The 27305-nt window shown below is 49.1% G+C and overlaps 1 protein-coding gene across 8 annotated transcripts in view; it reads right to left on the bottom strand.

Annotated features, from left to right (window-relative positions):
- The window catches only part of dnpep (aspartyl aminopeptidase), a 97922-nt gene extending 77308 nt beyond the window's left edge, over nt 1–20614 (bottom strand). For 2 of the 8 annotated variants that reach the window (XM_070875195.1, XM_070875199.1), the window contains exons 1-2: nt 20511–20614; nt 4616–4706 (exon numbers count right to left, since the gene is read on the bottom strand). In XM_070875195.1, the coding sequence (XP_070731296.1) occupies nt 4616–4703 (88 nt within the window). In that variant the 5' untranslated portion in view covers nt 4704–4706; nt 20511–20614. Of the gene's footprint in view, nt 1–4615; nt 4707–13942; nt 14467–20348; nt 20371–20510 lie in introns of those variants that run through there. The other 6 variants (XM_070875198.1, XM_070875204.1, XM_070875200.1 and 3 more) reach the window with 5 other exon arrangements.
- Between the last annotated feature and the right edge of the window lie 6691 nt (nt 20615–27305).

Raw genomic sequence — 27305 nt, 5'->3', positions numbered from 1 at the left:
TGCGGGAAGAATGTTCCCTATGTTGGGGAAGTCCAGAACCACGGGACATAATCTTAGGATAAGTGGTAGGCCATTTAGGACTGAGATGAGGAGAAACTTCTTCACTCAGAGAGTTGAACATATAAGAACATAAGAATTAGGAACAGGAGTAGGCCATCTAGTCCCTCGAGCCTGCTCCGCCATTTAAAAAGATCATGGCTGATCTGGCCGTGGACTCAGCTCCACTTACCCGCCCGCTCCCCATAACCCTTAATTCCCTTATTGGTTAAAAAACTATCTATCTGTGATTTGAATACATTCAATGAGCTAGCCTCAACTGCTTCCTTGGGCAGAGAATTCCACAGATTCACAACCCTCTGGGAGAAGAAATTCCTTCTCAACTCGGCTTTAAATTGGCTCCCCCGTATCCCCGTATTTTGAGGCTGTGCCCCCTAGTTCTAGTCTCCCCGACTAGTGGAAACAACCTCTCTGCCTCTATCTTGTCTATCCCTTTCATTATTTTAAATGTTTCTATAAGATCATCCGTCATCCTTCTGAACTCCAACGAGTAAAGACCCAGTCTACTCAATCTATCATCATGAGGTAACCCCCTCATCTCTGGAATCAGCCAAGTGAATCGTCTCTGTACCCCCTCCAAGGCCAGTATATCGTTCCTTAAGTAAGGTGACCAAAACTGCACGCAGCACTCCAGGTGCGGCCTTACCAATACCCTATACAGTTGCAGCAGGACCTCCCTGCTTTTGTACTCCATCCCTCTCGCAATGAAGGCCAACATTCCATTCGCCTTCCTGATTACCTGCTGTACCTGCAAACTAACTTTTTGGGATTCATGCACAAGGACCCCCAGGTCCCTCTGCACCGCAGCATGTTGTAATTTCTCCCCATTCAAATAATATTCCCTTTTACTGTTTTTTTTCCCCAAGGTGGATGACCTCACATTTTCCGACATTGTATTCCATCTGCCAAACCTTAGCCCATTCGCTTAACCTATCTAAATCTCTTTGCAGCCTCTGTGTCCTCGACACAACCCGCTTTCTCACTAATCTTAGTGTCATCTGCAAATTTTGTTACACTACACTCTGTCCCCTCTTCCAGGTCATCTATGTATATTGTAAACAGTTGTGGTCCCAGCACCGATCCCTGTGGCACACCACTAACCACCGATTTCCATCCTGAAAAAGACCCATTTATCCCGACTCTCTGCTTTTTGTTAGCCAGCCAATTCTCGATCCATGCTAATACATTTCCTCTGACTCCGCGTACCTTTATCTTCTGCAGTAACCTTTTGTGTGGCACCTTATCAAATGCCTTTTGGAAATCTAAATACACCACATCCATCGGTACACCTCTATCCACCATGCTCGTTATATCCTCAAAGAATTCCAGTAAATTAGTTAAACATGATTTCCCCTTCATGAATTCATGTTGCATCTGCTTGATTGCACTATTTCTATCTAGATGTCCCGCTATTTCTTCCTTAATGATAGCTTCAAGCATTTTCCCCACTACAGATGTTAAACTAAACCGGCCTTTTGTCTGCCCCCTTTTTTAAACAGAGGCGTTACATTAGCTGCTTTCCAATCCACTGGTACCTCCCCAGAGTCCAGAGAATTTTGGTAGATTATAACGAATGCATCTGCTATAACTTCCGCCATCTCTTTTAATACCCTGGGATGCATTTCATCAGGACCAGGGGACTTGTCTACCTTGAGTCCCATTAGCCTGTCCAGCACTACCTCCCTAGTGATAGTGATTGTCTCAAGGTCCTCCCTTCCCACATTCCCGTGACCAGCAATTTTTGGCATGGTTTTTGTGTCTTCCACTGTGAAGACCGAAGCAAAATAATTATTTAAGGTCTCAGCCATTTCCACATTTCCCATTACTAAATCCCCCTTCTCATCTTCTAAAGGACCAACATTTACTTTAATCACTATTTTCCTTTTTATATATCGGTAAAAGCTTTTACTATCTGTTTTTATGTTTTGCGCAAGTTTACTTTCGTAATCTATCTTTCCTTTCTTTATTGCTTTCTTAGTCATACTTTGCTGTCGTTTAAAATTTTCCCAATCTTCTCGTTTCCCACTAACCTTGGCCACCTTATACGCATTGTTTTTTAATTTGATACTCTCCTTTATTTCCTTGGTTATCCACGGCTGGTTATCCCTTCTTTTTCACTGGAATATATTTTTGTTGCGCACTATGAAAGAGCTCCTTAAAAGTCCTCCACTGTTCCTCAATTGTGCCACCGTTTAGTCTATGTTCCCAGTCTACTTTAGCTAACTCTGCCCTCATCCCACTGTAGTCCCCTTTGTTTAAGCATAGTATGCTCGTTTGAGACACTACTTCCTCACCCTCAATCTGTATTACAAATTCAACTATACTGTGATCACTTATTCTGAGAGGATCTTTTACTAGGAAATCGTTTATTATTCCTGTCTCATTACACAGGACCAGATCTAAGATAGCTTGCTACCTTGTAGATTCTGTAACATACTGTTTTAAGAAACAATCCCGTATGCATTCTATGAATTCCTCCTCCAGGCTACCCCGTGCGATTTGATTTAACCAATCGATATGCAGGTTAAAATCCCCCATGATTATTGCCATTCCTTTTTCACATGCCTCTATTATTCCCTTGATTATTGTCCGACCCACCGTGAAGTTATTATTTGGGGGCCTATAAACTACGCCCACCAGTGACTTTTTCCCCTTACTATCTCTAATCTCCACCCACAATGATTCAACATTTTGTTCATTAGAGCCAATATCATCTCTCACAACTGCCCTGATATCATCCTTTATTAACAGAGCTACCCCACCTCCTTTCCCTTCTTGTCTATCTTTCCGAATTGTCAGATACCCCTGTATGTTTAATTCCCAGTCTTGGCCACCCTGCAACCACGTTTCTGTAATGGCCACCAAATCATACCCATTTGTTATGATTTGTTCCTTCAACTCATTTACTTTATTTCGAATGGTGCGTGCGTTTAGGTAGAGTGTTTTAATACTAGTTTTTAAACCATGATTTTTAGTTTTGACCCCTCCTGCAGCCCCTTTATATTCATACACATTGTCCCTTCCTATCACCTTATGGTTTACACTTACCCCAGTGCTACTCTGCTCTGTTGCCTCCTGCCTTTTGCATTCTTTCTTGGGGTCCTGTTCATTTGAGCTCTCACCCACTCTAACTAGCTCAGAGCCCTCTCCTGGGTTCCAAATACTCCTCGCATAGAGACACCGAGCTTTCATGCTTGCCTTTTTATTAAGGCTCATGGGGTTGGGGGTGATATACCAGCATGGATAGAGGATTGGTTAAAGGACAGAAAAGAGAGAGTAGGAATAAGCATGTCATCGTCAGGCTGTAACTAGTGGGGTCCAACGGAGTTGGTCGAGTGTGGTCAGTGCTTCGATGCTGGGGATGTTGGCCTGAGCGAGAACAGTGATGTTGGTGCGTCTATCCTCCCAGGGGATTTGTAGGATCTTGTGGAGACAGCGTTGGTGATATTTCTCCAGCAGTTTGAGGTGTCTACTGTATATGGTCCACGTCTCTGAACCATACAGGAGGGCGGGTGCCACTACAGCCCATGAGCTTGGTGGCAGATTTGAGGTCCTGGTCTTTGAACACTCTCTTCCTCAGGAGAGCGAAGGCTGGTGCACTGGAGGCGGTGTTGGACCTCGTCGTTGATGTCTGCCCTTGCTGATAGTAGGTTACCGAGGATAGTAGGCCACATTGTTCGCATGCGCTCTACTCAGAACTCCTGCTGTGCCAGCACTCTGGAGTTTGAATAAAGGAGCTCTAAGGTCACACTTACTCATGTGTACAGTACTCAGTCACATTACTTTATATTGAGCATAACAACAACATAAATCGCAAAAAAAATAAAATGGAAAGCAATCACACTTACCTGCGGTCAACATTACTGCAGCCGCTACAGCTCAGAACGCCCGCATTCGCAGACGGTCCCAGCTGGGGATGCTGCGGGGCGCTACGGGGTCAGGCAAAGAGTCAAAAATCGAACCGATATTGCAAACCAGGGGCGTTGCACATCGGCTCACCTCTTACGGGCGGTAATGCTCTGCGCCCGACCGAAACCGGCCCGGAAGAGCTCATCCACCGCCATTACCACTCCCCGGGGGCAAACAAAAAGAGGCGGCAGCAGCAGAAAATCCAGCCCACAGCATCCTACCACTTAATGTGCATTCCCTCACCTTGTTAGCCCTCCCCAAATGCATTACCTCACACGTTGCTCATCACAACAATGAAAAGTCTCAGTCATCATCATAGACAGTCCCTCGGAATCGAGGAAGACTTGCTTCCACTCTTAACAGGAGTCCTTAGGTGACTGATCAGTCCAATATGAGAGCCACAGTCCCTGTCACAGGTGGGACAGATAGTCGTTGAGGGAAGGGGTGGGCAGGACTGGTTTGCCACGTTTTGGAGTGTACTGGCTTTTGTTCTGCAGTCACTGGGATTTGAATGCAGGTCTATGGTGAAGGAGCTTGGGCGTTCCAGCACTTGAACCCGCTGGTTGTAACTTAGGATCAGGCAACACAGACCTCCCCAAGAATCTCTAGTGCACATGCAGCAGGCTAAAGAACGACGTGGTCAGCTTACCATGATAAGGGGACACTCCCTTATCCACAAAGGACAGGAACTCCTTCGCAGCATTCTGCACTGCTTCTTTCAAACCTTTCGTGGCCATAGCCTGAGGGGTGAAGGAGCAAAATAAAAGTGTTAGGTGGCAAAGCAAGTGACTGTCTAATAACTACCCTAGGTGAGACTGCAAGCAACGAAACATCCCAGGACTGATTTTAGAAACAAGTTAAAAAAGCATATGGATGCTTGGCTTTGTAAATAGCGGTATAACATACAAGAGCAAGGGAGCGATTCTATATCTTTATAAATCACTGGAGTATTGTGTCTAATTCTGGGCACTGCACTTAGGAAGGATTTTAAGGCCTTGGCAAGGATGCAGAAATGTACCAGAATGGTACCGGGTTATCGGGAGAGACTGAAGAAGTTGGGGCCGTTCTCCTTAGAGCAGAGGCGGCCAGGGAGGATTTCTTAGAGGCGTTCAAAATCATGAAGGGTTTTGATGAGAGTAGATATTTCTACTGGGAGGAGAGTCAGTAGCCAGAGGACACAGGTTTAAGGCAATTAGGAAAAGAGCCAGAGGGGGAGATGACGAGAATTATTTACTCAGCGAGTTGTGATCTGGAACGCGCTGCCTGAAAGGGCGGTGGAAGCAGATTCAATAGTGACTTTCAAAAAAACATAAGAAATGGGAGCAGGAGGAAGCCATTTGGCCCCTCGAGCCTGCTCCGCCATTCAATAAGATCATGGCTGATTATCGACCTCAACTCCACTTTCCCGCCCGATCCCCATATCTCTTGGTTCCCCATGATTCCAAAAATCTGTATCTCAGGATAAATACTTGGAGAGGAAACATTTTCAGGGCTATGGAAAGAGAGGACAGTGGGGACTACTTGGCAGCTCTTTCAGAGAGCTGGCACTGGCACAATGGACCGAATGGCCTCCTCCTGTGCTGTATGATTCTATAATTCAAGTGACTGACTAGTCTTCCTCTCATCGTCTGCGTGGAGAACAAACACATTAACAACCTCTCCTCTTTCAGATGACGCGCCGGACCCTTACACCATCTTTGTTAGATTTGTGATCAGACCTCACGCCTTCCATCTGCAGACCGAACTCTGCCCCAAACACCAGGGCCTGTGATTCAGGTGCTCTGATGTCACTCTGCCATCATAGTGCCCGAGTTAACTGGAGGTCGTCACTGGACCTGAAACCCGACTTTACTGTTGGGTGTTGTGATGCATGCACCTGCGAGTATGCTCACAGGTTTGTAGAGCTGTTTGGCGCGGCTACGCTCGCGCCAGGGTGTCCCTGAAGACAGAGCACACTGTGTCCACCGCTACGCTCGCGACCTTCCGCGAGAGTTGGGCACCGGAGAGCATCATCACCCCCGGCAACCAAATCTTAATTTTGACCGTTTAACGTTCAAAAAGTTTTATTTGTTAATTTTCCGGTTCTAGCACTAGGCTTTAGAGTTTTTTAAAAATAGTTGTAGAGCTGTTGAATTGCGAGTGGCTTAGCCAGTCACATGATGGTCACAAGACTCAATAAAAAAGCCAGTTGGGTTTAGGGGATCCACGATGAGGCAGGTGGTTGTGAACCTGGTGGATGAACTGGTAATGTGTAGTGTATTTGTTAAACCTTTGCGAATAAACCAACTAGTTCTTAATAGCAATGTGTTGCTATGAATTCTTAAGCATGAAGCAAATACATTACAGGTGTCAGGGTCAATGGCCAAGTATAGATAGAGTCAACAACACAGAAACAGGTCATTCGGCCAGTGTTTCTGCTCCACACGAGCCTCCTCCAATCCCTCTTCATCTGACCCCATCAACACATCTCCCTCGATTCCTTTCTCCATCATGTCCAGCTTCCCTTATATGTATCTATGTTATCAGTCTCAACTATTCCTTGTGGTAGCGAGTTCCACATTCTCACCACTCTCTGGGTAAAGTTTCTCCTAAATTCCCGATTGGATTTACTAGTGACTATCTTATTTTTGGCACCTAGTTCTGGTCTCCATCATAAGTGCTAGCATCTTCTCTACGTCTACCCTATCAAACCCTTTCATTATCTCCATCGGTCACCCCTCAGCCTTCTCTTTTCTGGAGAAGCCAGTTCAATCTTTCCCGATAAGTATATCCTCTCATTTCTGGTATCATCCTTTTGAATCTATTTTGCACCTTTCCCAGTGCCTCTATATCCTTTTTATAATACAGACCAGAACTGTGCACAGTAACTCCAAGTGTGATCTAACCAAGGTTCTTAGTTACCCAAGGAAGGATATGCTTGCCACAGAGGGAGTGCAACAAAGGTTCACCAGACTGATTCCTGGGATGAGGGATTGTCCTATGCTATATTCTCTAGAGTTTAGAAGAATGAGAGGTGATCTCATTGAAACATAACATTCTTAAGGGGCTTGACAGGCTAGATGCTGGAAGGATGTTTCCCCCGATTGGGGAGTCTAGCACCAGGGATCACAGTCTCAGAATAAGGGGCCGGTCATTTATGACTGAGATGAGGAGAAATTTCATCTCTCAAAGGGTGATGAATCTTTGGAATTCGCTACCCCCGAGAGTTGGGGATGCTCAGTCGATGAGTATACACAAGACAGAGACAGACAGATTTTTGGATATTAAGGGAATCACGGGATATGGGGATAGTGCAGGAAAGTGGAGTTAATAAGAACATAAGAAATAGGAGCAGGAGGCGGCCATGCAGCCCCTCGAGCCTGCTCCGCCATTTAATACGATCATGGCTGATCCGGTCATGGACTCAGATCCACTTCCCTGCCTGCTCCCCATAACCCCGCCCGCTCCCCATAACCCCTTACTCCCTTATTGGTTAAGAATCTGTCTATCTCCACCTTAAATTTATTCAATGTCCCAGCTTCCACAGCTCTCTGAGGCAGCGAATTCCACAGATTTACAACCCTCAGAGAAGAAATTCCTCCTCATCTCAGTTTTAAATGGGCGGCCCCTTATTCTAAGATTGTGCCCTCTAGTTCTAGCCTCCCCCATCAGTGGAAACATCCTCTCTACAATCACCTTGTCGAGCCCCTTCATAACCTTATACATTTCGATAAGATCACCTCTCATTCTTCTGAATTTGAGGTAGATCAGCCATGATCTTATTAAATGGTGGAGCAGGCTCGAGGGGCCGAATGGCCTACTCCTGCTCCTATTTCATTATGTTCTTATGATCTTAAAAGACTGTGGGGTTGAAATTGGGTTGCGTACGCTGCCCGTTACCGTGCGCGGGAGGCGGGTAACGGGCGGCAAAGTCCTACCGTTAGCGGTAAGCAGCATCCGTGCCTCGCCCTAGATTCAGTCGGCTCTTTGGCGGAGTCGCCAAGAGGCAAGGCTGCGCCGGCTAATGCCACCTGCGCGGTGACATCATCCAGCGCGCAACACCCCCTTGGCGCCTCCATCACGACATTGGCTTTGTGCGGAAACTGGCAGCTGGGAAAAAGTGGTGGCAACAGATTGGATATCGAGCGGAATCGCTCAGAAAGGAAGCTAAGCTTTTCTCTTCATTTATTTCTGCATGTTTTCATTAGTTTTAGAGTGAGGAAGTGTGTGTGTGTGAATCGGAGAAGTTTGTGGGGTTTTTTTCTACCCGTTTATTTTCTAGCATGGCGGCAGCACCCCCCGTTGGAAAATTCAGTCGGCCCCCCCGAGCATGAGTGCGCAACCCCACTTTTTGGCGCTGCTCTCTCAACTTTGGGCGTTAAAAACTGAATTTAGGACTTTGAGGTTGCGCTTAAAGCCCGGCGGTAAAATCGGCGCTCAGGCGGTGACACCGCCTTAAAAACGGCGGGACCGAACTTCGACCCCCAAGTGTTTGGCATGCGAGGAAGCTTGAAACGCAGCTTCAGCAATGGAGGAGGATGTGGGAGCTGCCATTGCGATCAGAGGGGATTGAAAGGCCCAGAATGTCAATAGAAGCACTAAAGATGTGGCCACTAAAGGCAACAGGTGGTAATTATTGGCTGCATTTCATGAGAGACATGAAGCTGTCTTTGAAGAATGAAAGATTTTGATTGCCTTATTGAAGGGCATGGAGGAGCTGAGATGAAATGATTCGGTGCCCACTGGCTAGAGATTTGAGCACTGAGGGGGGTGATGTGCAGGGAGGGTGCCGGGCATAGCTTTAAAGGGCCGGCACAGGCACGATAGGCCCAATGGCCTCTTTCTGTGCTAGATCAGTCATGCTATGATTCTACAACAGCTTGTATTTAGATAGTGCCTGTAACGTAGTAAAATGTCTCAAGGTGCTTCACAGCAGTGCTATAAAACAAATCAAACATATTTGACACCAAGCCGCATAAGAAATTACAGATGACCAAAAGCTTGGCCAAAGAGCGTTTTTAACGAGGAAAGAGAGGTAGAGAGGTTTGGGGCGAGAGTTCCAGAGCTTGGGGCCCAGGCCGTTTTATTTTTACTCCAGACAGGGATGTATAATTGTTGAAGTTCATCCATGTGATCTTTAAATGTTTGCCATTGCCTATCCACCGTCAACCCTTTAAGTATCATTCGCCAGTCTATTCTAGCCAATTCACGTCTCATACCGTTGAAGTTTCCTTTCTTTAAGTTCAGGACCCTAGTCTCTGAATTAACTTGTTACTCTCCATCTTAAATGAAGAATTCTACCATATTATGGTCACTCTTTCCCAAGGGGCCTCGCACAACAAGATTGCTAATTAGTCTTTTCTCATTACACACCACCCAGTCTAGTTGGTTCCTCGACATATTGGTCTCGAAAATCATCCCTAATACACTCCAGGAAATCCTCCTCCACCGCATTGCTACCAGTTTGGTTAGCCCAATCTATATGTAGATTAAAGTCACCCATGATAACTGCTGTACCTTGGTGTCATATTTGACTCTGAAATGAGCTTTCGACCACATATCAGCAGGATAACTAAAACTGCCTATTTCCACCTCTAACATCGCCCGTCTCCGCCCCTGCCTCAGCTCATTCGCTGCTGAAGCCCTCATCCATGTCTTTGTTACCTCTAGATTTGACTATTCCAACGCACTCCAGGCTGGCCTCCCACATTCCACACTACGTGAACTTGAGGCGTCCAAAACTCGGCTGCCCAGTGTCCTAACTCGCACCAAGTCCCGCTTACTCATCACCCCGTGCTTGCTGACCTGCATTGGCTCCCGGTTAAGCAACGCCTCCATTTCAAAATTCCCAGCCTTGTTTTCAAATCCCTCCATGGCCTCGCCCCTCCCTATCTCTGTAATGTCCTTGACAAATCTTCTGGAATTTTTTGAGGATGTAACTAGTAGAGTGGACACTGAAGAACCAGTGGTTGTGGTGTATTTGGACTTTTAAAAGGCTTTTGACAAAGTCCCACACAAGAGATTGGTGTGCAAAATCAAAGCGCATGGTATTGGGGGTAATGTACTGACGTGAATAGAGAACTGGTTGGCAGACAGGAAGCAGAGAGTCAGGATAAACGGGTAATCTTTTCAGAATGGCAGGCAGTGACCAGTGGGATGCCGCAGGGCTCAGTGCTGGGACCCCAGCTCTTTACAATATACGTTAATGATTTAGATGAAGGAATTGAGTGTAATATCTCCAAGTTTGCAGATGACACTAAACTGGGTGGCGGTGTGAACTGTGAGGAGCTAAGAGGCTGCAGGGTGACTTGGACAGGTTAGGTGAGTGGGCAAATGCATGGCAGATGCAGTATAATGTGGATAAATGTGAGGTTATCCACTGTGGGGGCAAAAACACAAAGGCAGAATATTATTTGAATGGCGGAGGATTAGGAAAAGGGGAGGTGCAACGAGACCTGGGTGTCATCGTTCATCAGTCATTGAAAGTTGGCATGCAGGTACAGCAGGCGGTGAAGAAGGCAAATGGTATGTTGACCTTCATAGCTAGGGGATTAGAGTAGGGAAGTCCTACTGCAGTTGTACAGGGCCTTAGTGAGGCCTCACCTGGAATATTGTGTGCAGTTTTGTTCTCCTAATCTGAGGAAGGATGTTCTTGCTATTGAGGGAGTGCAGCGAAGGTTCACCAGACTGATTCCCGGGATGGCTGGATTGACCTATGAGGAGAGACTGGATGAACTGGGCCTGTATTCACTGGAGTTTAGAAGGATGAGAGGGGATCTCATAGAAACATATAAGATTCTTATGGGACTGGACAGGTTCGATGCGGGAAGCATGTTCCTGATGTTGGGGAAGTCCAGAACCAGGGGACACAGTCTTAGGATAAGGAGTAGGCCATTTAGGACTGAGATGAGGAGAAACTTCTTCACTCAGTGAGTTGTTAACCTGTGGAATTCTCTACCGCAGAGAGTTGTTAATGCCAGTTCATTGGATATATTCAAGAGGAAGTTAGATATGGCCCTTACGGCTAAAGGGATCAAGGGGTATGGAGAGAAAGCAGGAAAGGGGTACTAGGGAATGATCAGCCATGATCGTATTGAATGGTGGTGCAGGCTCGAAGGGCCGAATAGCCTACTCCTGCACCTATTTTCTATGTTTCAGCCCTCCACCCTCCTGGTGATATCTGCATGTCTCTAATTCTGCTCTCTTGAGCATCCTGATTATAATCGGTAAAACATTGGCAGCCGTGCCTTCTGCTGCCTCGGCCTTGAGCTCTGGAATTCCCTGCCTAAACCCCTCAGCCTCTCTTTCCTCCTTTAAAGGTGCTCCTTAAAACCTACCTCTTTGACAAAGCTTTTGGTCGCCTGCCCTAATTTCTCCTTGTGATTTGGTGTCAAATTTTTTGTCTCAATTCTCCTGTGAAATACCGTGGGGCGTTTTATTACATTAAAGATGCTATATAATTACATGTTGTTGTTGTACTGCCCATGTTATTCGATTTACCAGGACACTGGTTCTAGCCCGGTTTAAGTGGAGCCCGTTCCAACGGAACAGCTCCCTCTTTCCCCAGTACTGGTGCCAGTGTCTCATGAAGTGAAACCCATACCTCCCACATCAGTCTTTGAGCCACACATTTAACATACAAACATAGAAAATAGGAGCAGTAGTAGGCCAGTCGGCCCTTCGAGCCTGTGACGCCATTCAAGATGATCATGGCTGATCCTCTATCTCAACACCATATTCCCGCTTTCTCCCCACACCCCTTGATGCATTTTGTTTCTGGAAATCTATCGATCTCCCTCTTAAATATATTCAGTGACTTGGCCTCCTCAGCCTTCTGTAATAGAGAATTCCACAAGTTCACCACCCTCTGAGTGAAAACATTTTTTCTCGTCTTGGTCCTAATTTCCTACCCCACATCCTGACTGTGACCCCTTTTATTCTAGATTTCCCAGCCAGGGGAAATATCCTCCCCGCATCCAGTCCATCCAACCCAGTCAGAATTTTATATGTTTCAAGGAGATCCCCTCTCATTCTTCGAAACTCTAGTGAATACAGGCCTAGTCGACCCAATCTCTCCTCATACGACAGTCCTGCCATCCCAGGAATCAGTCTGGTGAACCTTCGCTGCACTCCCTCTATGGCAAGTATATCCTTTCTTCGGTAAGGAGACCAAAACTGCACAAAATACTCCAGGTGCGGTCTCACCGAGGCCCTGTATAACTGTAGTAAGACATCCTTGCTCCTGTACTCAAATCCTCCTGCAATGAAGGCCAACATACCATTAGCCTTCCTAACTGCTTGCTGCACCTGCATCTTTGCTTTCAATGACTGGTGTACAAGGACACCCAGGTCCCTCTGTACATCGACACTTCCCAAGCCATCACCATTTAACCTTCTGATCTGTTTGTCCCGATGCCAATTGGCGCATGGCTCAGGTAACAATCCAGAGATTATTACCTTTGAGGTTCTGCTTTTTAATTTGGACCCCAACTCCTCAAACTCTATCACAAGCAGAACCTCATTCCTGTGTTGTTGGTTTCTACGTGGACCACGATAACTGGATCCTCCTTCTCACCCCAACTTCTTCTCCAGCAGCGAGGAGATGTCTTTAACCCCGACAGGCAACACAGCCATTGGAACTCCCGGACGCAGCTGCAGAGAACAGCATCTATCCCTCTGACTATACTGTCCCTACCACAATTATATTCCCTTTCACTCCTCCTGCACCATGGTCAGCTTGCTCATCCATCCTGCAGGCTTTTCCCTCATTCACACAAGCAGCAAGAAACTCATACCTACTGGATAAGGGCAAAGGCTGAGGCTCCTCCAACACTGCACCTGGTGAGCCCTTACCTACCTGAGTTGCAGTCACACCCTCCTGTTCCTGACCACAAACCAGACCTGCACCACTACCTAACTTACTTAAGGGATGTGACTGCCTCCTGGATCGAAGTGTCCAGGTAACTCACATAAGAACATAAGAATTTGGAACAGGAGTAGGCCATCTAGCCCCTCGGGCCTGCTCCGCCATTCAACAAGATCATGGCTGATCTGGCCGTGGACTCAGCTCCACTTACCCGCCTGCTCCCCGTAACCCTTAATTCCCTTATTGGTTAAAAATCTATCTGTCTGTGACTTGAATACATTCAATGAGCTAGCCTCAACTGCTTCCTTGGGCAGAGAATTCCACAGATTCACAACCCTCTGGGAGAAGAAATTCCTTCTCAACTCGGTTTTAAATTGGCTCCCCCGTATTTTGTGCCCCCTAGTTCTAGTCTCCCCGACCAGTGGAAACAACCTCTCTGCCTCTATCTTGTCTATCTCTTTCATTATTTTAAATGTTTCTATAAGATTACTCCTCATCCTTCTGAACTCCAACGAGTAGAGACCCCAGTCTACTCACCACTCCCTGTTGCCCCACAATTTCTGCACCTCAGACTCCAGTTCAATAACTCGGAGCTGAAGTTCCTCAAGATGCAGGCACTTACTGCAAACGTGGTTGTCGGGTATCACAATGCTGTCCTCAAACTCCCACATGTTGCAGTTGTGGCACACTACCTGCACTGCCATCCCTGTATGATCTTGTCCTATTTAATTGGAACTCCTTCACGGCAAATGAGCCAAAGGTGGGCAGAGGAAACGTCACAGGGACACCCTCAAAGCCTCCCTGAAAAAGTGCAACATCACCGACACCTGGGAGTCCCTGGCCAAAGACCGCCCGAAGTGGAGGAAGTGCATCCGGGAGGGCGCTGAGCACCTTGAGTCTCGTCACCGAGAGCATGCAGAAACCAAGTGCAAGCAGCGGAAGGAGCGTGAGGCAAACCAGACTCCCCACCCACCCTTTCCCTCAACCACTGTCTGTCCCACCTGTGAGAGACTAATTCCCGTATTGGACTGTAGTCACCTGAGGGACTGCCTATGATGATGATTAAAGTTTAGTTTCTTGACGACTTACTTGGTCGAGATTAAGTTATGGGTAATGAAATTAAATATCTACCTGTAACACAAAGCACTGCAAGTAGTGCAGGTAAAAAGCAGCAACCCTTCTCTCTCCAAATTGCCAAATAAGTCACTCTGTTTAAGTGTGCTCTGTGCAGACTGCTCGGTGCTCTGTCGAACTGTTTACTGTGATACTCTAGGAGCCTCGCCCAGATAACAAATGTTGACTCAGCAGCCCTGCTCCTAATGATTAACTCCTGATCAAGATAAGCACTTCCAGCTAACTGTAACTGGCAGGCAGCTTCTGAGAACTACTGTTTTTTTTTAAGTTCTAGGTTTAAATCAAAATATTAAACAAAATTTCACTTTTTACAGCTATACTTACTCAATACATAGCAGACTCCCACTCTCTCCAAATTCCCAAATAAAACACACTGCTTAAGTGCACTCCACTTAATGTCGCTCTGTGCAGACTCCCTAAACCCTTTGCACCATCGACAAGGCACAAGTCATCATCGTAGGCGCTTCCTCGAACGAGGATGACTTGCTTCCACACGAGTTCACAGATGTTTCAGTTAAGGACTCGATGTTCCAGTTAAGGGGCTGGAAGATGCCTGTGCATGGATTTTTTTAACGTGTGGTGACCGTTGCACATCAGCCACCACACGGGATTGACAGAGCTGGGCCTTTATCCAGTGGCAATGGTTAACCAGGACGACTGGAGACCTGCTCTGCTGCACGGACCTAGTGCGCACACATATCGCAGTGTGGGCTGGTCCGTGCTGCCCCTGGGCCCTCGGCTCTTCTGGGCCCCGTACCCTCATCTGTCGCACCTCCGCCATGATCTCTTGCTGCTCCTCCACCACAAAAACACTCGCCGCACCTCCGGCACGATCTCCCGCCGCACCAAATATTCGCCTATCTGTGGGACAAATGGCAGCGCATTAACCACTTTCTCTGCGGTGTCAGTGGGAGTGCTATGGGTTGGTGTTTGCCTTCGTTAGCTGGTGTCGGTGGGTAGCACTATCATCTGCGTTTGCCTTCGTTAGCTCTAGACTTGATCATTCCAACGCACTCCTGGCTGGCCACCAATATTCTATCCTACCTAGAGATGATCCTAAAACTCGGCTGCCCCGTGTCCTAACTCGCACCAAGTCCCACTCACCCACCATCATCATCCTAGGCAGTCCCTCGGAATCGAGGAAGACTTGCTTCCACTCTTAAAATGAGTCCTTAGGTGGCTGAACAGTCCAATACTAGAGCCACAGTCCCTGTCACAGGTGGGACAGATAGTCGTTGAGGGAAAGGGTGGGTGGGGAGCCTGGTTTGCTGCACGTTCTTTCCGCTTCATTTCTGCATGCGCTCGGCGATGAGACTCGAGGTGCTCAGCGCCCTCCCGGATGCGCTTCCTCCACAGGGCGGTCTTTGGCCAGGGTCTCCCTGGGGATGTTGCATTTTATCACCTTTGCGGGTGTTCTTGTAACGTTTCCTCTGCACACCTTTGCCTCATTTGCCGTGAAGGAGTTCCGAGTAGAGCGCTTGCTTTGGGAGTCTCGTGTCTGGCATGTGGACAATGTGACCTGCCCAGCGAAGCTGATCAAGTGTCACCCCTGTGCTCGCTGACATACATTGGCTCCCTGTTAAGCAACGCCTCTTTTTCAAAATCCTCATCCTTGTTTCCAAATCCCTCCCTATCTTTGTAATCTCCTCCAGCTCTACAACACTCCAAGATCTCTGCATTCCTTCAATTCTGGCCTCTTGGGCATCCCTGATTATAGTCGCTCAACCATTGGTGGCCATGCCTTCTGTTGCCTGGACCCCAAGCTCTGGAACTCCCTGTCCAAAACTCTCCGCCTCTGTGTATCTCTTTCTTCCCTCATGACGCTCCTTAAAACCTACCTCTTTGACCAAGCTTCTGGTCACCTGCGCTAATTTCTCCTTAGGCGGCTCGGTGTCAAATTTTTTGTCTCATAACACTCCTGTGAAGCGCCTTGAGATGTTTCACTATGTTAAAGGCGCTATATAAATACAAGTTGTTGTTGTAGACAATTATTTTGAAAAAGTAACTTAGCTCCTTACTTTTCCCTTGGTCTCTCTTTTTTTAAATCTCTCTTAATCCAATCTTTCTTTCCCTCTTTTTATTTCTTTCTCTCCCGAATTTGATTCAAATTCACCCGCTGTCCTTCCCCATCGTTCCTCTGTTTCTTTCTCAACCCTTAAATCTTATTTCTCCCCGTTCCTCAATCCAAGGCAGTGTAGCCGATGGCTGTTCCCCTTTCACATTCCCACAGCCGGGATCGGTTCGCTGAGCGGAGAGTGCGGATTGACCCAGGGAACCTCCTCAAGAAACAACTGTACACAAATGGTCATCACCAAAACACATCTTTACCAGAATGGCACCAGGGCTTGTGTGTGTGTGTGTACATGTGTGTGTGTGTGTGTGTGTGTGTGTCCGTGTGCACACGCACGTGTATGTGCGTGCGTGTGCACGTGTGTGTGTCAGGAGTGTGATGGAATACTCTCCACTTGCCTGGATGAGTGCAGCTCCAACAACACAAGAAGCTCGATACCATCCAGGACAAAGCAGCCCGCTTGATTGGCACCCCATCCACCACCTTAAACATTCACTCCCTCCACCACCAGCGCACTGTGGCGGCAGTGTGTACCATCTACAAGATGCACTGCAGCAACTGGCCAAGGCTTCTTCAGCAGCACCTCCCAAACCCGCAACCTCTACCACCTAGAAGGAGAAGGACAAGGGCAGCAGGCACATGGGAACACCTCCAAATTACACACCATCCCCAATTAGAAGGATATAGCCATTCCTTCATCGTCGCTGGGTCAAAATCCTAAAACATAGAAACATAGAAAATAGGTGCAGGAGTAGGCCATTTGGCCCTGCACCACCATTCAATATGATCATGCAACTTCAGTACCCCATTCCTGCTTTTTCTCCATACCCTTTGATCACTTTAGCCGTAAGGGCCACATCTAACTCCCTTTTGAATATATCTAACCAACTGACCTCAACAACTTTCTGTGGTAGAGAATTCCACAGGTTCACAGCTCTCTGAGTGAAGAAGTTTCTCCTCATCTCGGTCCTAAATGGCTTACCCCTTATCCTTAAGACTGTGACCCCTGGTTCTGGACTTCCCCAACATCGGGAACATTCTTCCTGCATGTAACCTGTCCAATCCCGTCAGAATTTTATATGTTTCTACGAAATCCCCTCTCATTCTTCTAAATTCCAGTGAATATAAGCCTAGTCGATCCAGTCTTTCTTCAGATGGTGATTGGCAAAAGAACCAAAGGCGACATCAGAATAAACTTTTTTACACAGCCAGTGGTTAGGATTGGGAATGCACTGCCCGAAACGATAGCGGAAGCAGACTCAATCACTGCTTTCAAAAGGAAGTTGGGTAAGTATCTGAAAGAAAAGATTTGCAGGGCTACGGGAAAAGGGTGGCGGAGTTGGACTAGCTGAAATGCTCTCGCAGAGAGCCGGCCCGGGCTCAAGGGGCCGAATGGCCTCCTTCCGTGCTGTAACCATTCTATGGTCCCTCCCTAACAGCACTGTGGGAGCTCCTTCACCACACGGACTGCAGCGGTTCAAGGTGGCGGCTCACCACCAGCTCCTCAAGGGCAATTAGGAATGGGCAATAAATGCCGGCCTTGTCAGCGATACTCACCTCCCATGAACAAATATTTTTTTTAAAAGCTCTTGTGGGAGAGAGAGAACGGGTGGGGAGACACAGGAATCCCCTTGTATTAGGGAAAAGAAAGACTTGCATTTATATAGCGCCTTTCACGACCACCGGATGTCCCAAAGTGCTTCACAGCCAATGAAGTACCTTTGGAGTGCAGTCGCTGTTGTAATACTGCATGGAACCTGCGCATAGAATCGTACTGCACAGGAGGCCATTCAGCCCATCATATCTGTGCCAGATTGAGTCCCGAGCCCAGCTCTCCACCCCACTTGCATTTATATAGCGCCTTTCACAACCAATGAAGTACTTTTTGACGTGTAGTCACTGTTGTAATGTGGGAAACGCGGCAGCCAATTTGCGCTCAGCAAGCTCCCACACACAGCAATGTGATAATGACCGGATAATCTGTTTTTTGTTATGTTGATTGAAGGATCCATATTGGCCACAGGACACCGGGGAGTTTACATCCACCTGAGAGAGCAGACGGGGCCTCGGTTTAACGTCTCATCTGAATTAGTAAACTACAGTGACAAAGGATTGTTACCTTTTTATTGTCCCAGTCAACACTTCTGGTACTTAACCTGCTTCTCATTATTTTTAGTGAGATTCATAACCGCATGTGCAAACAAGCATTGAATGCACTGGGGCAATTCCACCCAAAGCCAGATAGGGTGCTTTAGTTTACTTTGTCCATTAGTAGGTGTAGGAAGCAGAGCCCCACCTTGCTTCTAGCCATAACATTTCTGAATTATGTCTTGTTAATATTAATTTTAGACAGAGGAGTAGTTTGGAGCGCGAGGCTGGAGCTGTGGACAAATCAAAGAAAGCTAGCCACCACAAAAGCAGAATTGACAATGCAGAGGTCGGAAGCGTTGTGGAGCGGAGGATCAGGGAGGAGCGGAAGGAGTGACCAATGAGAAGCGGAGGTCCCTCCGGGAGGAGCAGAGAGAGAGACTGGCAAGGAGCGGAGGTCGGAAGCGGCGAGGTTCGGAGGTCGGGAGAGGAGAAGACAGATAAGGCATGGAGGAGCGGAGAGGTCGGAGCCCAGATGTGAAGCAGTGTGGACAGACCAAGGGAAGGCACAGCACGGGCCGATAGCGAGGCTGTGAGGTGGTGAGGCTCACATTGCATAGAGAGGTGTCCCGTGGGAAGGAGGACAGTAGGAGTATGTTTGAGTTTGTGTGTATGTATTGGCACATGTGGCGGAGCCTGGTCTCCAGTCGTCTTGGATCCCCTGGTCACCGGACCAAGACCTAGCTCCGCCAAGCCCGTGTGGTGGCTGGTGTGCAACGGCCACCACACGTTAAAGGAATTCACACACAGGCATCTTCCACTCTCCTAAAATGAGTTCATCAGTCACCCGAGTGCTCGTTTTTAGTGTGGAAGCAAGTCATCCTCGACCCCGAGGGACTGCCAGTGATGATGATGATGATGATGATGATGAAAGACGGTACCACCGACAGTGCGGCGCTCCCTCAGTTCTGCCCCTCCGACACTCCCTCAGTACTGCCCCTCCGACACTCCCTCAGTTCTGCCCCTCCGACAGTGCAGCGCTCCCTCAGTACTGCCCCTCCGACACTCCCTCAGTACTGCCCCTCCGACAGTGCAGCACTCCCTCAGTTCTGCCCCTCCGACAGTGCAGCACTCCCTCAGTTCTGCCCCTCCGACAGTGCGGCGCTCCCTCAGTACTGCCCCTCCGACACTCCCTCAGTACTGCCCCTCCGACAGTGCAGCACTCCCTCAGTTCTGCCCCTCCGACAGTGCGGCGCTCCCTCAGTTCTGCCCCTCCGACAGTGCGGCGCTCCCTCAGTACTGCCCCTCCGACACTCCCTCAGTACTGCCCCTCCGACAGTGCAGCACTCCCTCAGTTCTGCCCCTCCGACAGTGCGGCGCTCCCTCAGTACTGCCCCTCCGACAATCCCTCAGTACTGCCCCTCTGACAGTGCAGCACTCCCTCAGTACTGCCCCTCCGACAGTGCAGTGCTCCCTCAGTACTGCCCCTCCGACACTCCCTCAGTACTGCCCCTCCGACAGTGCAGCACTCCCTCAGTACTGCCCCTCCGACAGTGCAGTGCTCCCTCAGTACTGCCCCTCCGACAGTGCAGTGCTCCCTCAGTACTGCCCCTCCGACAGTGCAGTGCTCCCTCAGTACTGCCCCTCCGACACTCCCTCAGTACTGCCCCTCCGACAGTGCAGCACTCCCTCAGTACTGCCCCTCCGACAGTGCAGTGCTCCCTCAGTACTGCCCCTCCGACACTCCCTCAGTACTGCCCCTCCGACAGTGCAGTGCTCCCTCAGTACTGCCCCCCCGACACTCCCTCAGTACTGCCCCTCCGACAGTGCAGTGCTCCCTCAGTACTGCCCCTCCGACACTCCCTCAGTACTGCCCCTCCGACAGTGCGGCGCTCCCTCAGTACTGCCCCTCCGACAGTGCGGCGCTCCCTCAGTACTGCCCCTCCGACACTCCCTCAGTACTGCCCCTCCGACAGTGCGGCACTCCCTCAGCACTGCCCCTCCGACAGTGCGGCACTCCCTCAGCACTGCCCCTCCGACAGTGCGGCACTCCCTCAGTACTGCCCCTCCGACAGTGCGGCACTCCCTCAGTACTGCCCCTCCGACAGTGCGGCACTCCCTCAGTACTGTCCCTCCGACAGTGCGGCGCTCCCTCAGTACTGACCCTCCGACAGTGCGGCACTCCCTCAGTACTGCACGGGGAGATTTATGAGCTGAAGCCCCGGGAAGGGGACTTGGACCCACCACCTCCTGCCCTCGAAGCTGACATTCACTGAGCTCCGCCCTCCGCCCGTGGGGAGAGGGCCGGGCCCGCGGGCGGCCCCAAGGCCCAGTGCGGGGGTCCCGGGGTTCAATCCCCCCCTCCCTCCCCTCCCCGACACACACGCGGCCGTGACCGCGGCCTACCTGCCTGCCTGGCTTGGTCGCCCCGGTAACCGCGGCCTCGCGCCCGTCACAGCGCCGCCCGCAGCCCGCAGCCCGGGAGGAGGCAGCGCACCCGGCCTGTCACTCAGCCCCGACTGATGGAGCTCATTGGTCGCTCTGCGACTGGGGCTCCTTCATTGGTCTGCTGGGCGTGGGGCTCTCTGATTGGTCACTAAAAGTGTTGCTCCCTCATTGGGCAGTCACTCTGACAGCGAGGCTCCCTCATTGGTCACTCTGAGATTGATGCTCCCTTATTGGTCAGCCACTAGGAGTGATGCTCACTCATTGGTCACTCTGAGATTGAATCTCCCTCATTGGTCAGCCACTGAGAATGAGGCTCCCTCATTGGTCACTGTGTGTAATGCTCTCTCATTGGTCACTCACTCTGAGAGTGGTGCTCCCTCATTGGTCACTGTGTGTAATGCTCCCTCATTGGTCACTCACTCTGAGAGTGATGCTCCCTCATTGGTCAGTCACTGAGAATGAGGCTCCCTCATTGGTCACTGTGTGTAATGCTCCCTCATTGGTCACTCACTCTGAGAGTGATGCTCCCTCGTTGATCAGTCACTGAGAATGAGGCTCCCTCATTGGTCACTCTGTGTGTAATGCTCCCTCATTGGTCACTCACTCTGAGAGTGATGCTCCCTCATTGGTCAGGGATGCTGAGGGTAATGTTCTCTCATTGGTCACTCATTCATTGGGAGACTGAAGATTCACTGGGATTTATATAGCGCCTTTCACAACATCTCAAAGCGCTTTACAGCCAATGAAGTACTTTTGGAGTGTAGTCACTGTGGTAATGTGGGAAACGCGGCAGCCAGTTTGCGCACAGCAAGCTCCCACACACAGCAATGTGATAATGATCAGACAATCTGTTTTATTGTTACGTTGATTGAGGGATAAATATTGGCCAGGACATTGGGGATAACTCCCCTGCTCTTCTTCAAAATAGTGCCATGGGATCTTTTACATCCACCTGAGAGAGCAGACAGGACCTCGGTTTAGTGTCTCATCCAAAAGACGGCACCTCCGACAATGCAGCACTCCCTCAGCACTGCCCTAGATTCTGGCTCAAGTCCCTGGAGCGGGATTTGAACCCAGAACCTTCTGACACCTGTCTTTGTTACCTCTAGACTTGATCATTCCAACCAACTCCTGGCCGGCCTCCCACCTTTTACCCTCCATAAACTTGAGCTCATCCAAAACTCGGCTGCCCCGTGTCCTAACTCGCACCAAGCCCCGGTCATCCCCTGTACTCGCCGATCTACATTGGCTCCCGGTCCGGAAAAGCCTCCATTTTAAAATTCTCTTCCTTGTTTTCAAATCCCTCTATGGCCTCGCCCCCCCCCCTCCCTATCTCTGTTAATCTCCTCCAGCCCCACAACACCCCCGAGATGTCTGCGCTCCTCTAATTCTGCCCTCCTGAACATCCCTGATTATAATCGCTCAACCATCAGTGACCGAGCCTTCTGTTGCCTGGGCCCCAAGATCTGGAACTCCCTGTCTAAACCTCTCCATCTCTCTACCAATATTCCCGTTAGTTTTTGTTTGTTGGACGCACCTTTTAAGGGGCTGCGAGGCCCATTGAAAATACCACAAATGCGCATTTTTTTCCTGTTTAAAAGCTGGCGAGCCGGATGTGTGGGAGCTGCAGAGCACTGCGCAGCTTAAAGGGAACAATGCTCTCCACCTCTCTTTCCTCCTTTAAGGCCCTCCTTAAAACTTACCTCTTTGAACAAGCTTTTGGCCATCTGCCCTAATATTCCTTTATGTGGGTGGGTGTCAAAATTCTATTTGATAACATTCCTGTAAAAAGTCTTGGTTGTTGTTGTATTTTTTTGACAGCTGATGCGGTAACACATCATTTGGTCTTGATACTGCTTGTCGAGACTTGCATTTCTATAGCGCCTTTCACAACCTCAGGACGTCCCAAAGCGCTTTACAGCCAATGAAGTACTTTTTGGAGTGCAGTCACTGTCATGATGTAGGACACACGACAGCCAATTTGCACACAGCAAGCTCCCACAAACAGCAACGTGGTTGTCACCAGATAATCTGTTTTTTAGTGATATTGGTTGAGGGATAAAGATTTGGGTAGGACACCGTGGAGAACTCACTTGCTCCTCTTCAAAATAGTGCCATGGGATCTTTTACGTTCACCTGCGAGAGCAGACGGGGCCTCGGTTTAACGTCTCATCCGAAAGATGCACCTCCGACTGTGCAGCAGTTCCCCAGTAATGCACGCAAGTATCATGCCTTGACTTTTGTGCTCAAGTCTCTGGAGTGGGACTTGAAACCCAAAATCATAGAATCATAGAATGTTTTCAGTGCAGTAGGAGTCCATTTGGCCTGTTGAGCCTGTGCCGGCTCTCTGCAAGAGCACTTCAGATAGTCTCCCCTCCCCCCCCCACCCTTTCCTTCAGGTACTTATCCAATTCCCTTTTGAAAGCCACGATTGAGTCTGCCTCCACCACCCTCTCAGGCCGTGCATTCCAGATCCTAACCACTCGCTGCGTAAAAAAGTTTTCCCTCGGTTCGCCTTTGGTTTTTCTGCTAATCACCTTAAATCTGTGTCCTCTGGTTCTCGACCTTTCCACCAATGGGAACAGTTTCTCTCTATCCACTCTGTCTAGAACCCTTGTGATTTTGAACACCTCGATCAAATCTCCTCTCAACCTTCTCTGCTCTAAGGAGAACAACCCCAGCTTCTCCAGTCTATCCACTTAACTGAAGTCCCTCATCCCTGGAACTATTCTCGTAAACCTTTTCCGCACCCTCTCTAAGGCCTTCACATCCTTCCTAAAGTGCGGTGCCCAGAATTGGACACGATACTCCAGTTGAGGCGGAACCAGTGTTTTATACAGGGTCATCATAACTTCCTTGCTTTTGTACTCTGTGCCTCTATTTATGAAGCCCAGGATCGCGTATACTTTTTTTAACCGCTTTCTCAACCTGCCCTGCCACCTTCAATGATTTGTGCACATATACCCCCAGGTCTCTCTGTTCATGCACCCCCTTTAGAATTGTACCCTTTAGTTTATACTGCCTCTCCTCATAATTCCTACCACAAAGTTGGACTCAGAGACGAGAGTGCTACCCACTGAGCCACGGCTGACAAGTGAAGTTCGCAGATAGTTGCTTTCGCTCGTATTATCTTCTCCACATGAATAAATGTGCATCTTCAAGAAAGAAAGAGCAAGGAAGAAAATGGATTTTCGAAACACAAGAACTAGGAGCAGGAGTAGGCCATTTGGCCCCGCGAGCCTGCATTTTTCCTGCAGGTGTACAACAACTGGCCGACAGCCAGGATATGCGAGGATTCTTCATTGCAATCAAGGCCACCTACGGTCCAAATTCCCATTCAATTAGATCTTGGTCTTGACCTGATCTTGGCCTCAACTCCACTTCCCTGCCCGCTCCCCATAACCCTTGACTCCCTTATCGTTCAAAAATCTGTCTTATCTGAATGCCCACAGTGCTTGGTCTGCTCTCCAGGCCTCCATAACCAGTGCCTGTGAAGAGACACTTGGTCACTCAACCAGAAAACACCAGGACTGGTTTGATGAAAATGATCAGGAGATCCAAGAACTAATCGATCGCAAGCGCAGAGCATTTCTGAGCCTCAAGCAACAACCCAACTCGGGAACAGCAAAGCAACATTACAGATGGCTCAAGGCTGAGGTCCAACAAAAAACCCGGGACCTAAAGAACAGGTGGTGGATGGAGAAAGCACAAGAGATACAACAACTGGCCGACAGCCACGATATGCGAGGATTCCTCATTGCAATCAAGGTCACCTACGGTCCAAATTCCCAAGGCCCCACCCCACTCCTGGCCAAGAACGGGGAAACACTCATCAAGGACACCGAGGCTGTCAGGGTCCGATGGAAGGAACATTTTGAAGATCTCCTCAATCGAGACTCTGCCTTTGACTCGAGTGTTCTTGACTCCATCCCGCAGTATACGACCCACCACCTCAGTGAAACCCCAACGTTACACGAGGTAGGCAAAGCCATAAAAATAGCACAAGAATAACAAGGCTACAGGTGCGGATGGAATTCCTGCTGAGGCGCTAAAGTATGGCGGAGAGGCGCTGTTGGCGTGGATAAATGACCTCATCTCTCTCATTTGGAGGAAGGAGAGCATGCCGGGAGATCTCAGAGATGCAGTGATCGTGACCATCTTTAAAAAGGGAGACAAGTACGACTGCAGCAACTACAGGGGACTCTCCCTGCTATCAGCTACTGGGAAGGCTGTCGCTAGAGTTCTCCTCAACCGTCTTCTCCCTGTGGCCGAGGATTTTGTTCCCTATGGGGCACAACTGACATGATCTTTGCAGCGTGACACCTGCTGGAAAAATGCAGCGCCAGCCCTTATACATGGCTTTTTTCGATCTTACACAGGCCTTTGACACTGTCGACCGTGAGGGTCTATGGAGCGTCCTCCTCCGTTTTGGATGCCCCCGAAAGTTTGTCAACATTCTTCGCCTGCTCCACGATGACAAGCAGGCCGTGAACCTTACCAACGGATCCGTTACAGATCCAATCCATGTCCAGACCAGGGTCAATCAGGGCTCGTCATCGCTCCAACCCTCTTCTCAATCTTCCTCGCTGCCATGCTCCACCTCACTGTTGACAACCTCCCCGCTGGAGTGGAACTAAACTACAGAGTCAGTGGGAAGCTGTTTAACCTATGCCACCTCCAGGCCAGGTCTAAGATCACCTCAACCTCTATTGTTGAGCTACAGTACGCGGACGATGCCTATATCTGCACACATTCTGAGGCTGAACTCCAGGATATAGTTGATGTATTCACCGAGGCATATGAAAGCATGGGCCTTACGCTTAACACCTGTAAGACAAAGGTCCTCCACCAGCCTGTCCTCGCCGCACAGCACTGCCCCCCAGTCATCAAGATGCACGGCGTGGCCCTCGACAACGTGGACCACTTCCCATACCTCAGGAGCCTTTTATCAACAAAGGCAGACATTGATGCGGAGATCCAACACCGCCTCCAGTGCACCAGTACAGCCTTTGGTCGCCTGAGGAAAAGACCAGGCCCTCAAATCTACCACCAAACTCATGGTCTACAGGGCTGTAGTAATACCCGCCCTCCTGTATGGATCTGAGGCATAGACGATGTATAGAACGCACCTCAAGTCGCAGGAGATATATCACCAACGATGTCTCCGCAAGATCCTGAAAATCCTCTGGGAGGACACGCACCAACATCAGTGTCCTCGCCCAGGCCAACATCCCCAGCATTGAAGCATTGACCACACTGGATCAGCTTTGCTGGGCAGGCCACATTGTTTGCACGCCAGACACGAGGCTCCCTCAGCAATTGCTCTATGCGGTGCTCCTTCACAGCAAACGAGCCAAAGGTGGGCAGCGGAAACGTTACAAGGACACCCTCAAAGTCTCCCTGGTGAAGTGTGACATCACCATTGACACCTGGGAGACCCTGGCCGAAGACCGTCCTCGGTGGAGAAAGTGCATCCGGGAGGGCGTTGAGCTCTTCGAATCTCAACGCTGCGAGTGTGAAGAGGTCAGGCACAGGCAGCGGAAGGGGCGTGTGGTAAATCAGTGCCACCCCACCCTTCCCCCGACGAATGACTGTCCCACCTGTGACAGGGTCTGTGGCTCTCGTGTTGGACTGCTCAGCCACCAAAAGACTCACTTTAGGAGTGGAAGCAAGTCTCCCTCAATTCCGAGGGGCTGGCTATGATGATTGATTATCTCCACCTTATATATATATTCAATGACCCAGCCTCCACAGCTCTCTGGGGCAGAGAATTCCATAGATTCACGATCCTCTGAGAGAAGAAATTCCTCCTCATTTCCGTTTTAAATGGACGACCCCTTATTCTGAAACAATCTACCCTAGTTCTAGATTCCCCCACGAGGGGAAACATCCTCTCTACATCTACCTTGTCCATCCCTCTCAGAATCTTATACATTTCAATAACATCACCTCTCATTCTTCTGAACTCCAATGAGTATAGGCCCAACCTGCTCAACCTTTCTTCACAAGTCAACCCCCTCATCTCAGGAATCAACCTAGTGAACCTTCTCTGAACAGCCTCCAATGCAAGTATATCCCATCTTAAATAAGGAGACCAAAACTGCACGCAGTACTCCAGGTGTGGCCTCACCAATACCCTGTACAGTTGTAGCAGGACTTCTCTGCTTTTATACTCCATCCCCCTTGCAATAAAGGCCAACGTTTCTTTGTAAATCTGTGTGTTGATCAAAGAAAATTTGCAGGCGCGCATTGTGGGTCTCTGTATGTGCAACGGTCCCACGTAAAGATTTAACACTGTGCACCGTTGGATAGGTGAGGAGAGTGAGGGAGCGGAGGGGAGACGGCAGAAAAGCGATGGACCTGACACAGTGTAAAATACACTCTGTCCACCTGGGGGAGAGCTAAGGCTAGTTCTGAAGCCTGGAGCAGCTGCCAGCAATGAGTGAAAGTCTTGTCCTTGAGGCATCGGGGCCAAATTTGTCCCTTTCTCATCATCATAGGCAGTCCCTCGAAATCGGGGAAGACTTGCTTCCACTCTAAAAGTAGGTTTTCAGGTGACTGAACAGTCCAATATGGGAATTACAGTCTCTGTCACAGTTGGGACAGACAGTAGTTGGAGGAAACATAGAAACATAGAAAATAGGTGCAGGAGTAGGCCATTTGGCCCTTCGAGCCTGCACCACCTTTCAATAAGATCATGGCTGATCATTAACCTCAGTACCCCTTTCCTGCTTTCTCTCCATACCCCTTGAT

The sequence above is a fragment of the Pristiophorus japonicus genome, chromosome 3 (assembly GCF_044704955.1).
Source record: "Pristiophorus japonicus isolate sPriJap1 chromosome 3, sPriJap1.hap1, whole genome shotgun sequence".
NCBI lineage: Eukaryota > Metazoa > Chordata > Chondrichthyes > Pristiophoridae > Pristiophorus > Pristiophorus japonicus.
Note: the sequence above shows the minus strand (reverse complement) of the source record. Positions and strands in the feature narration are given on the sequence as shown.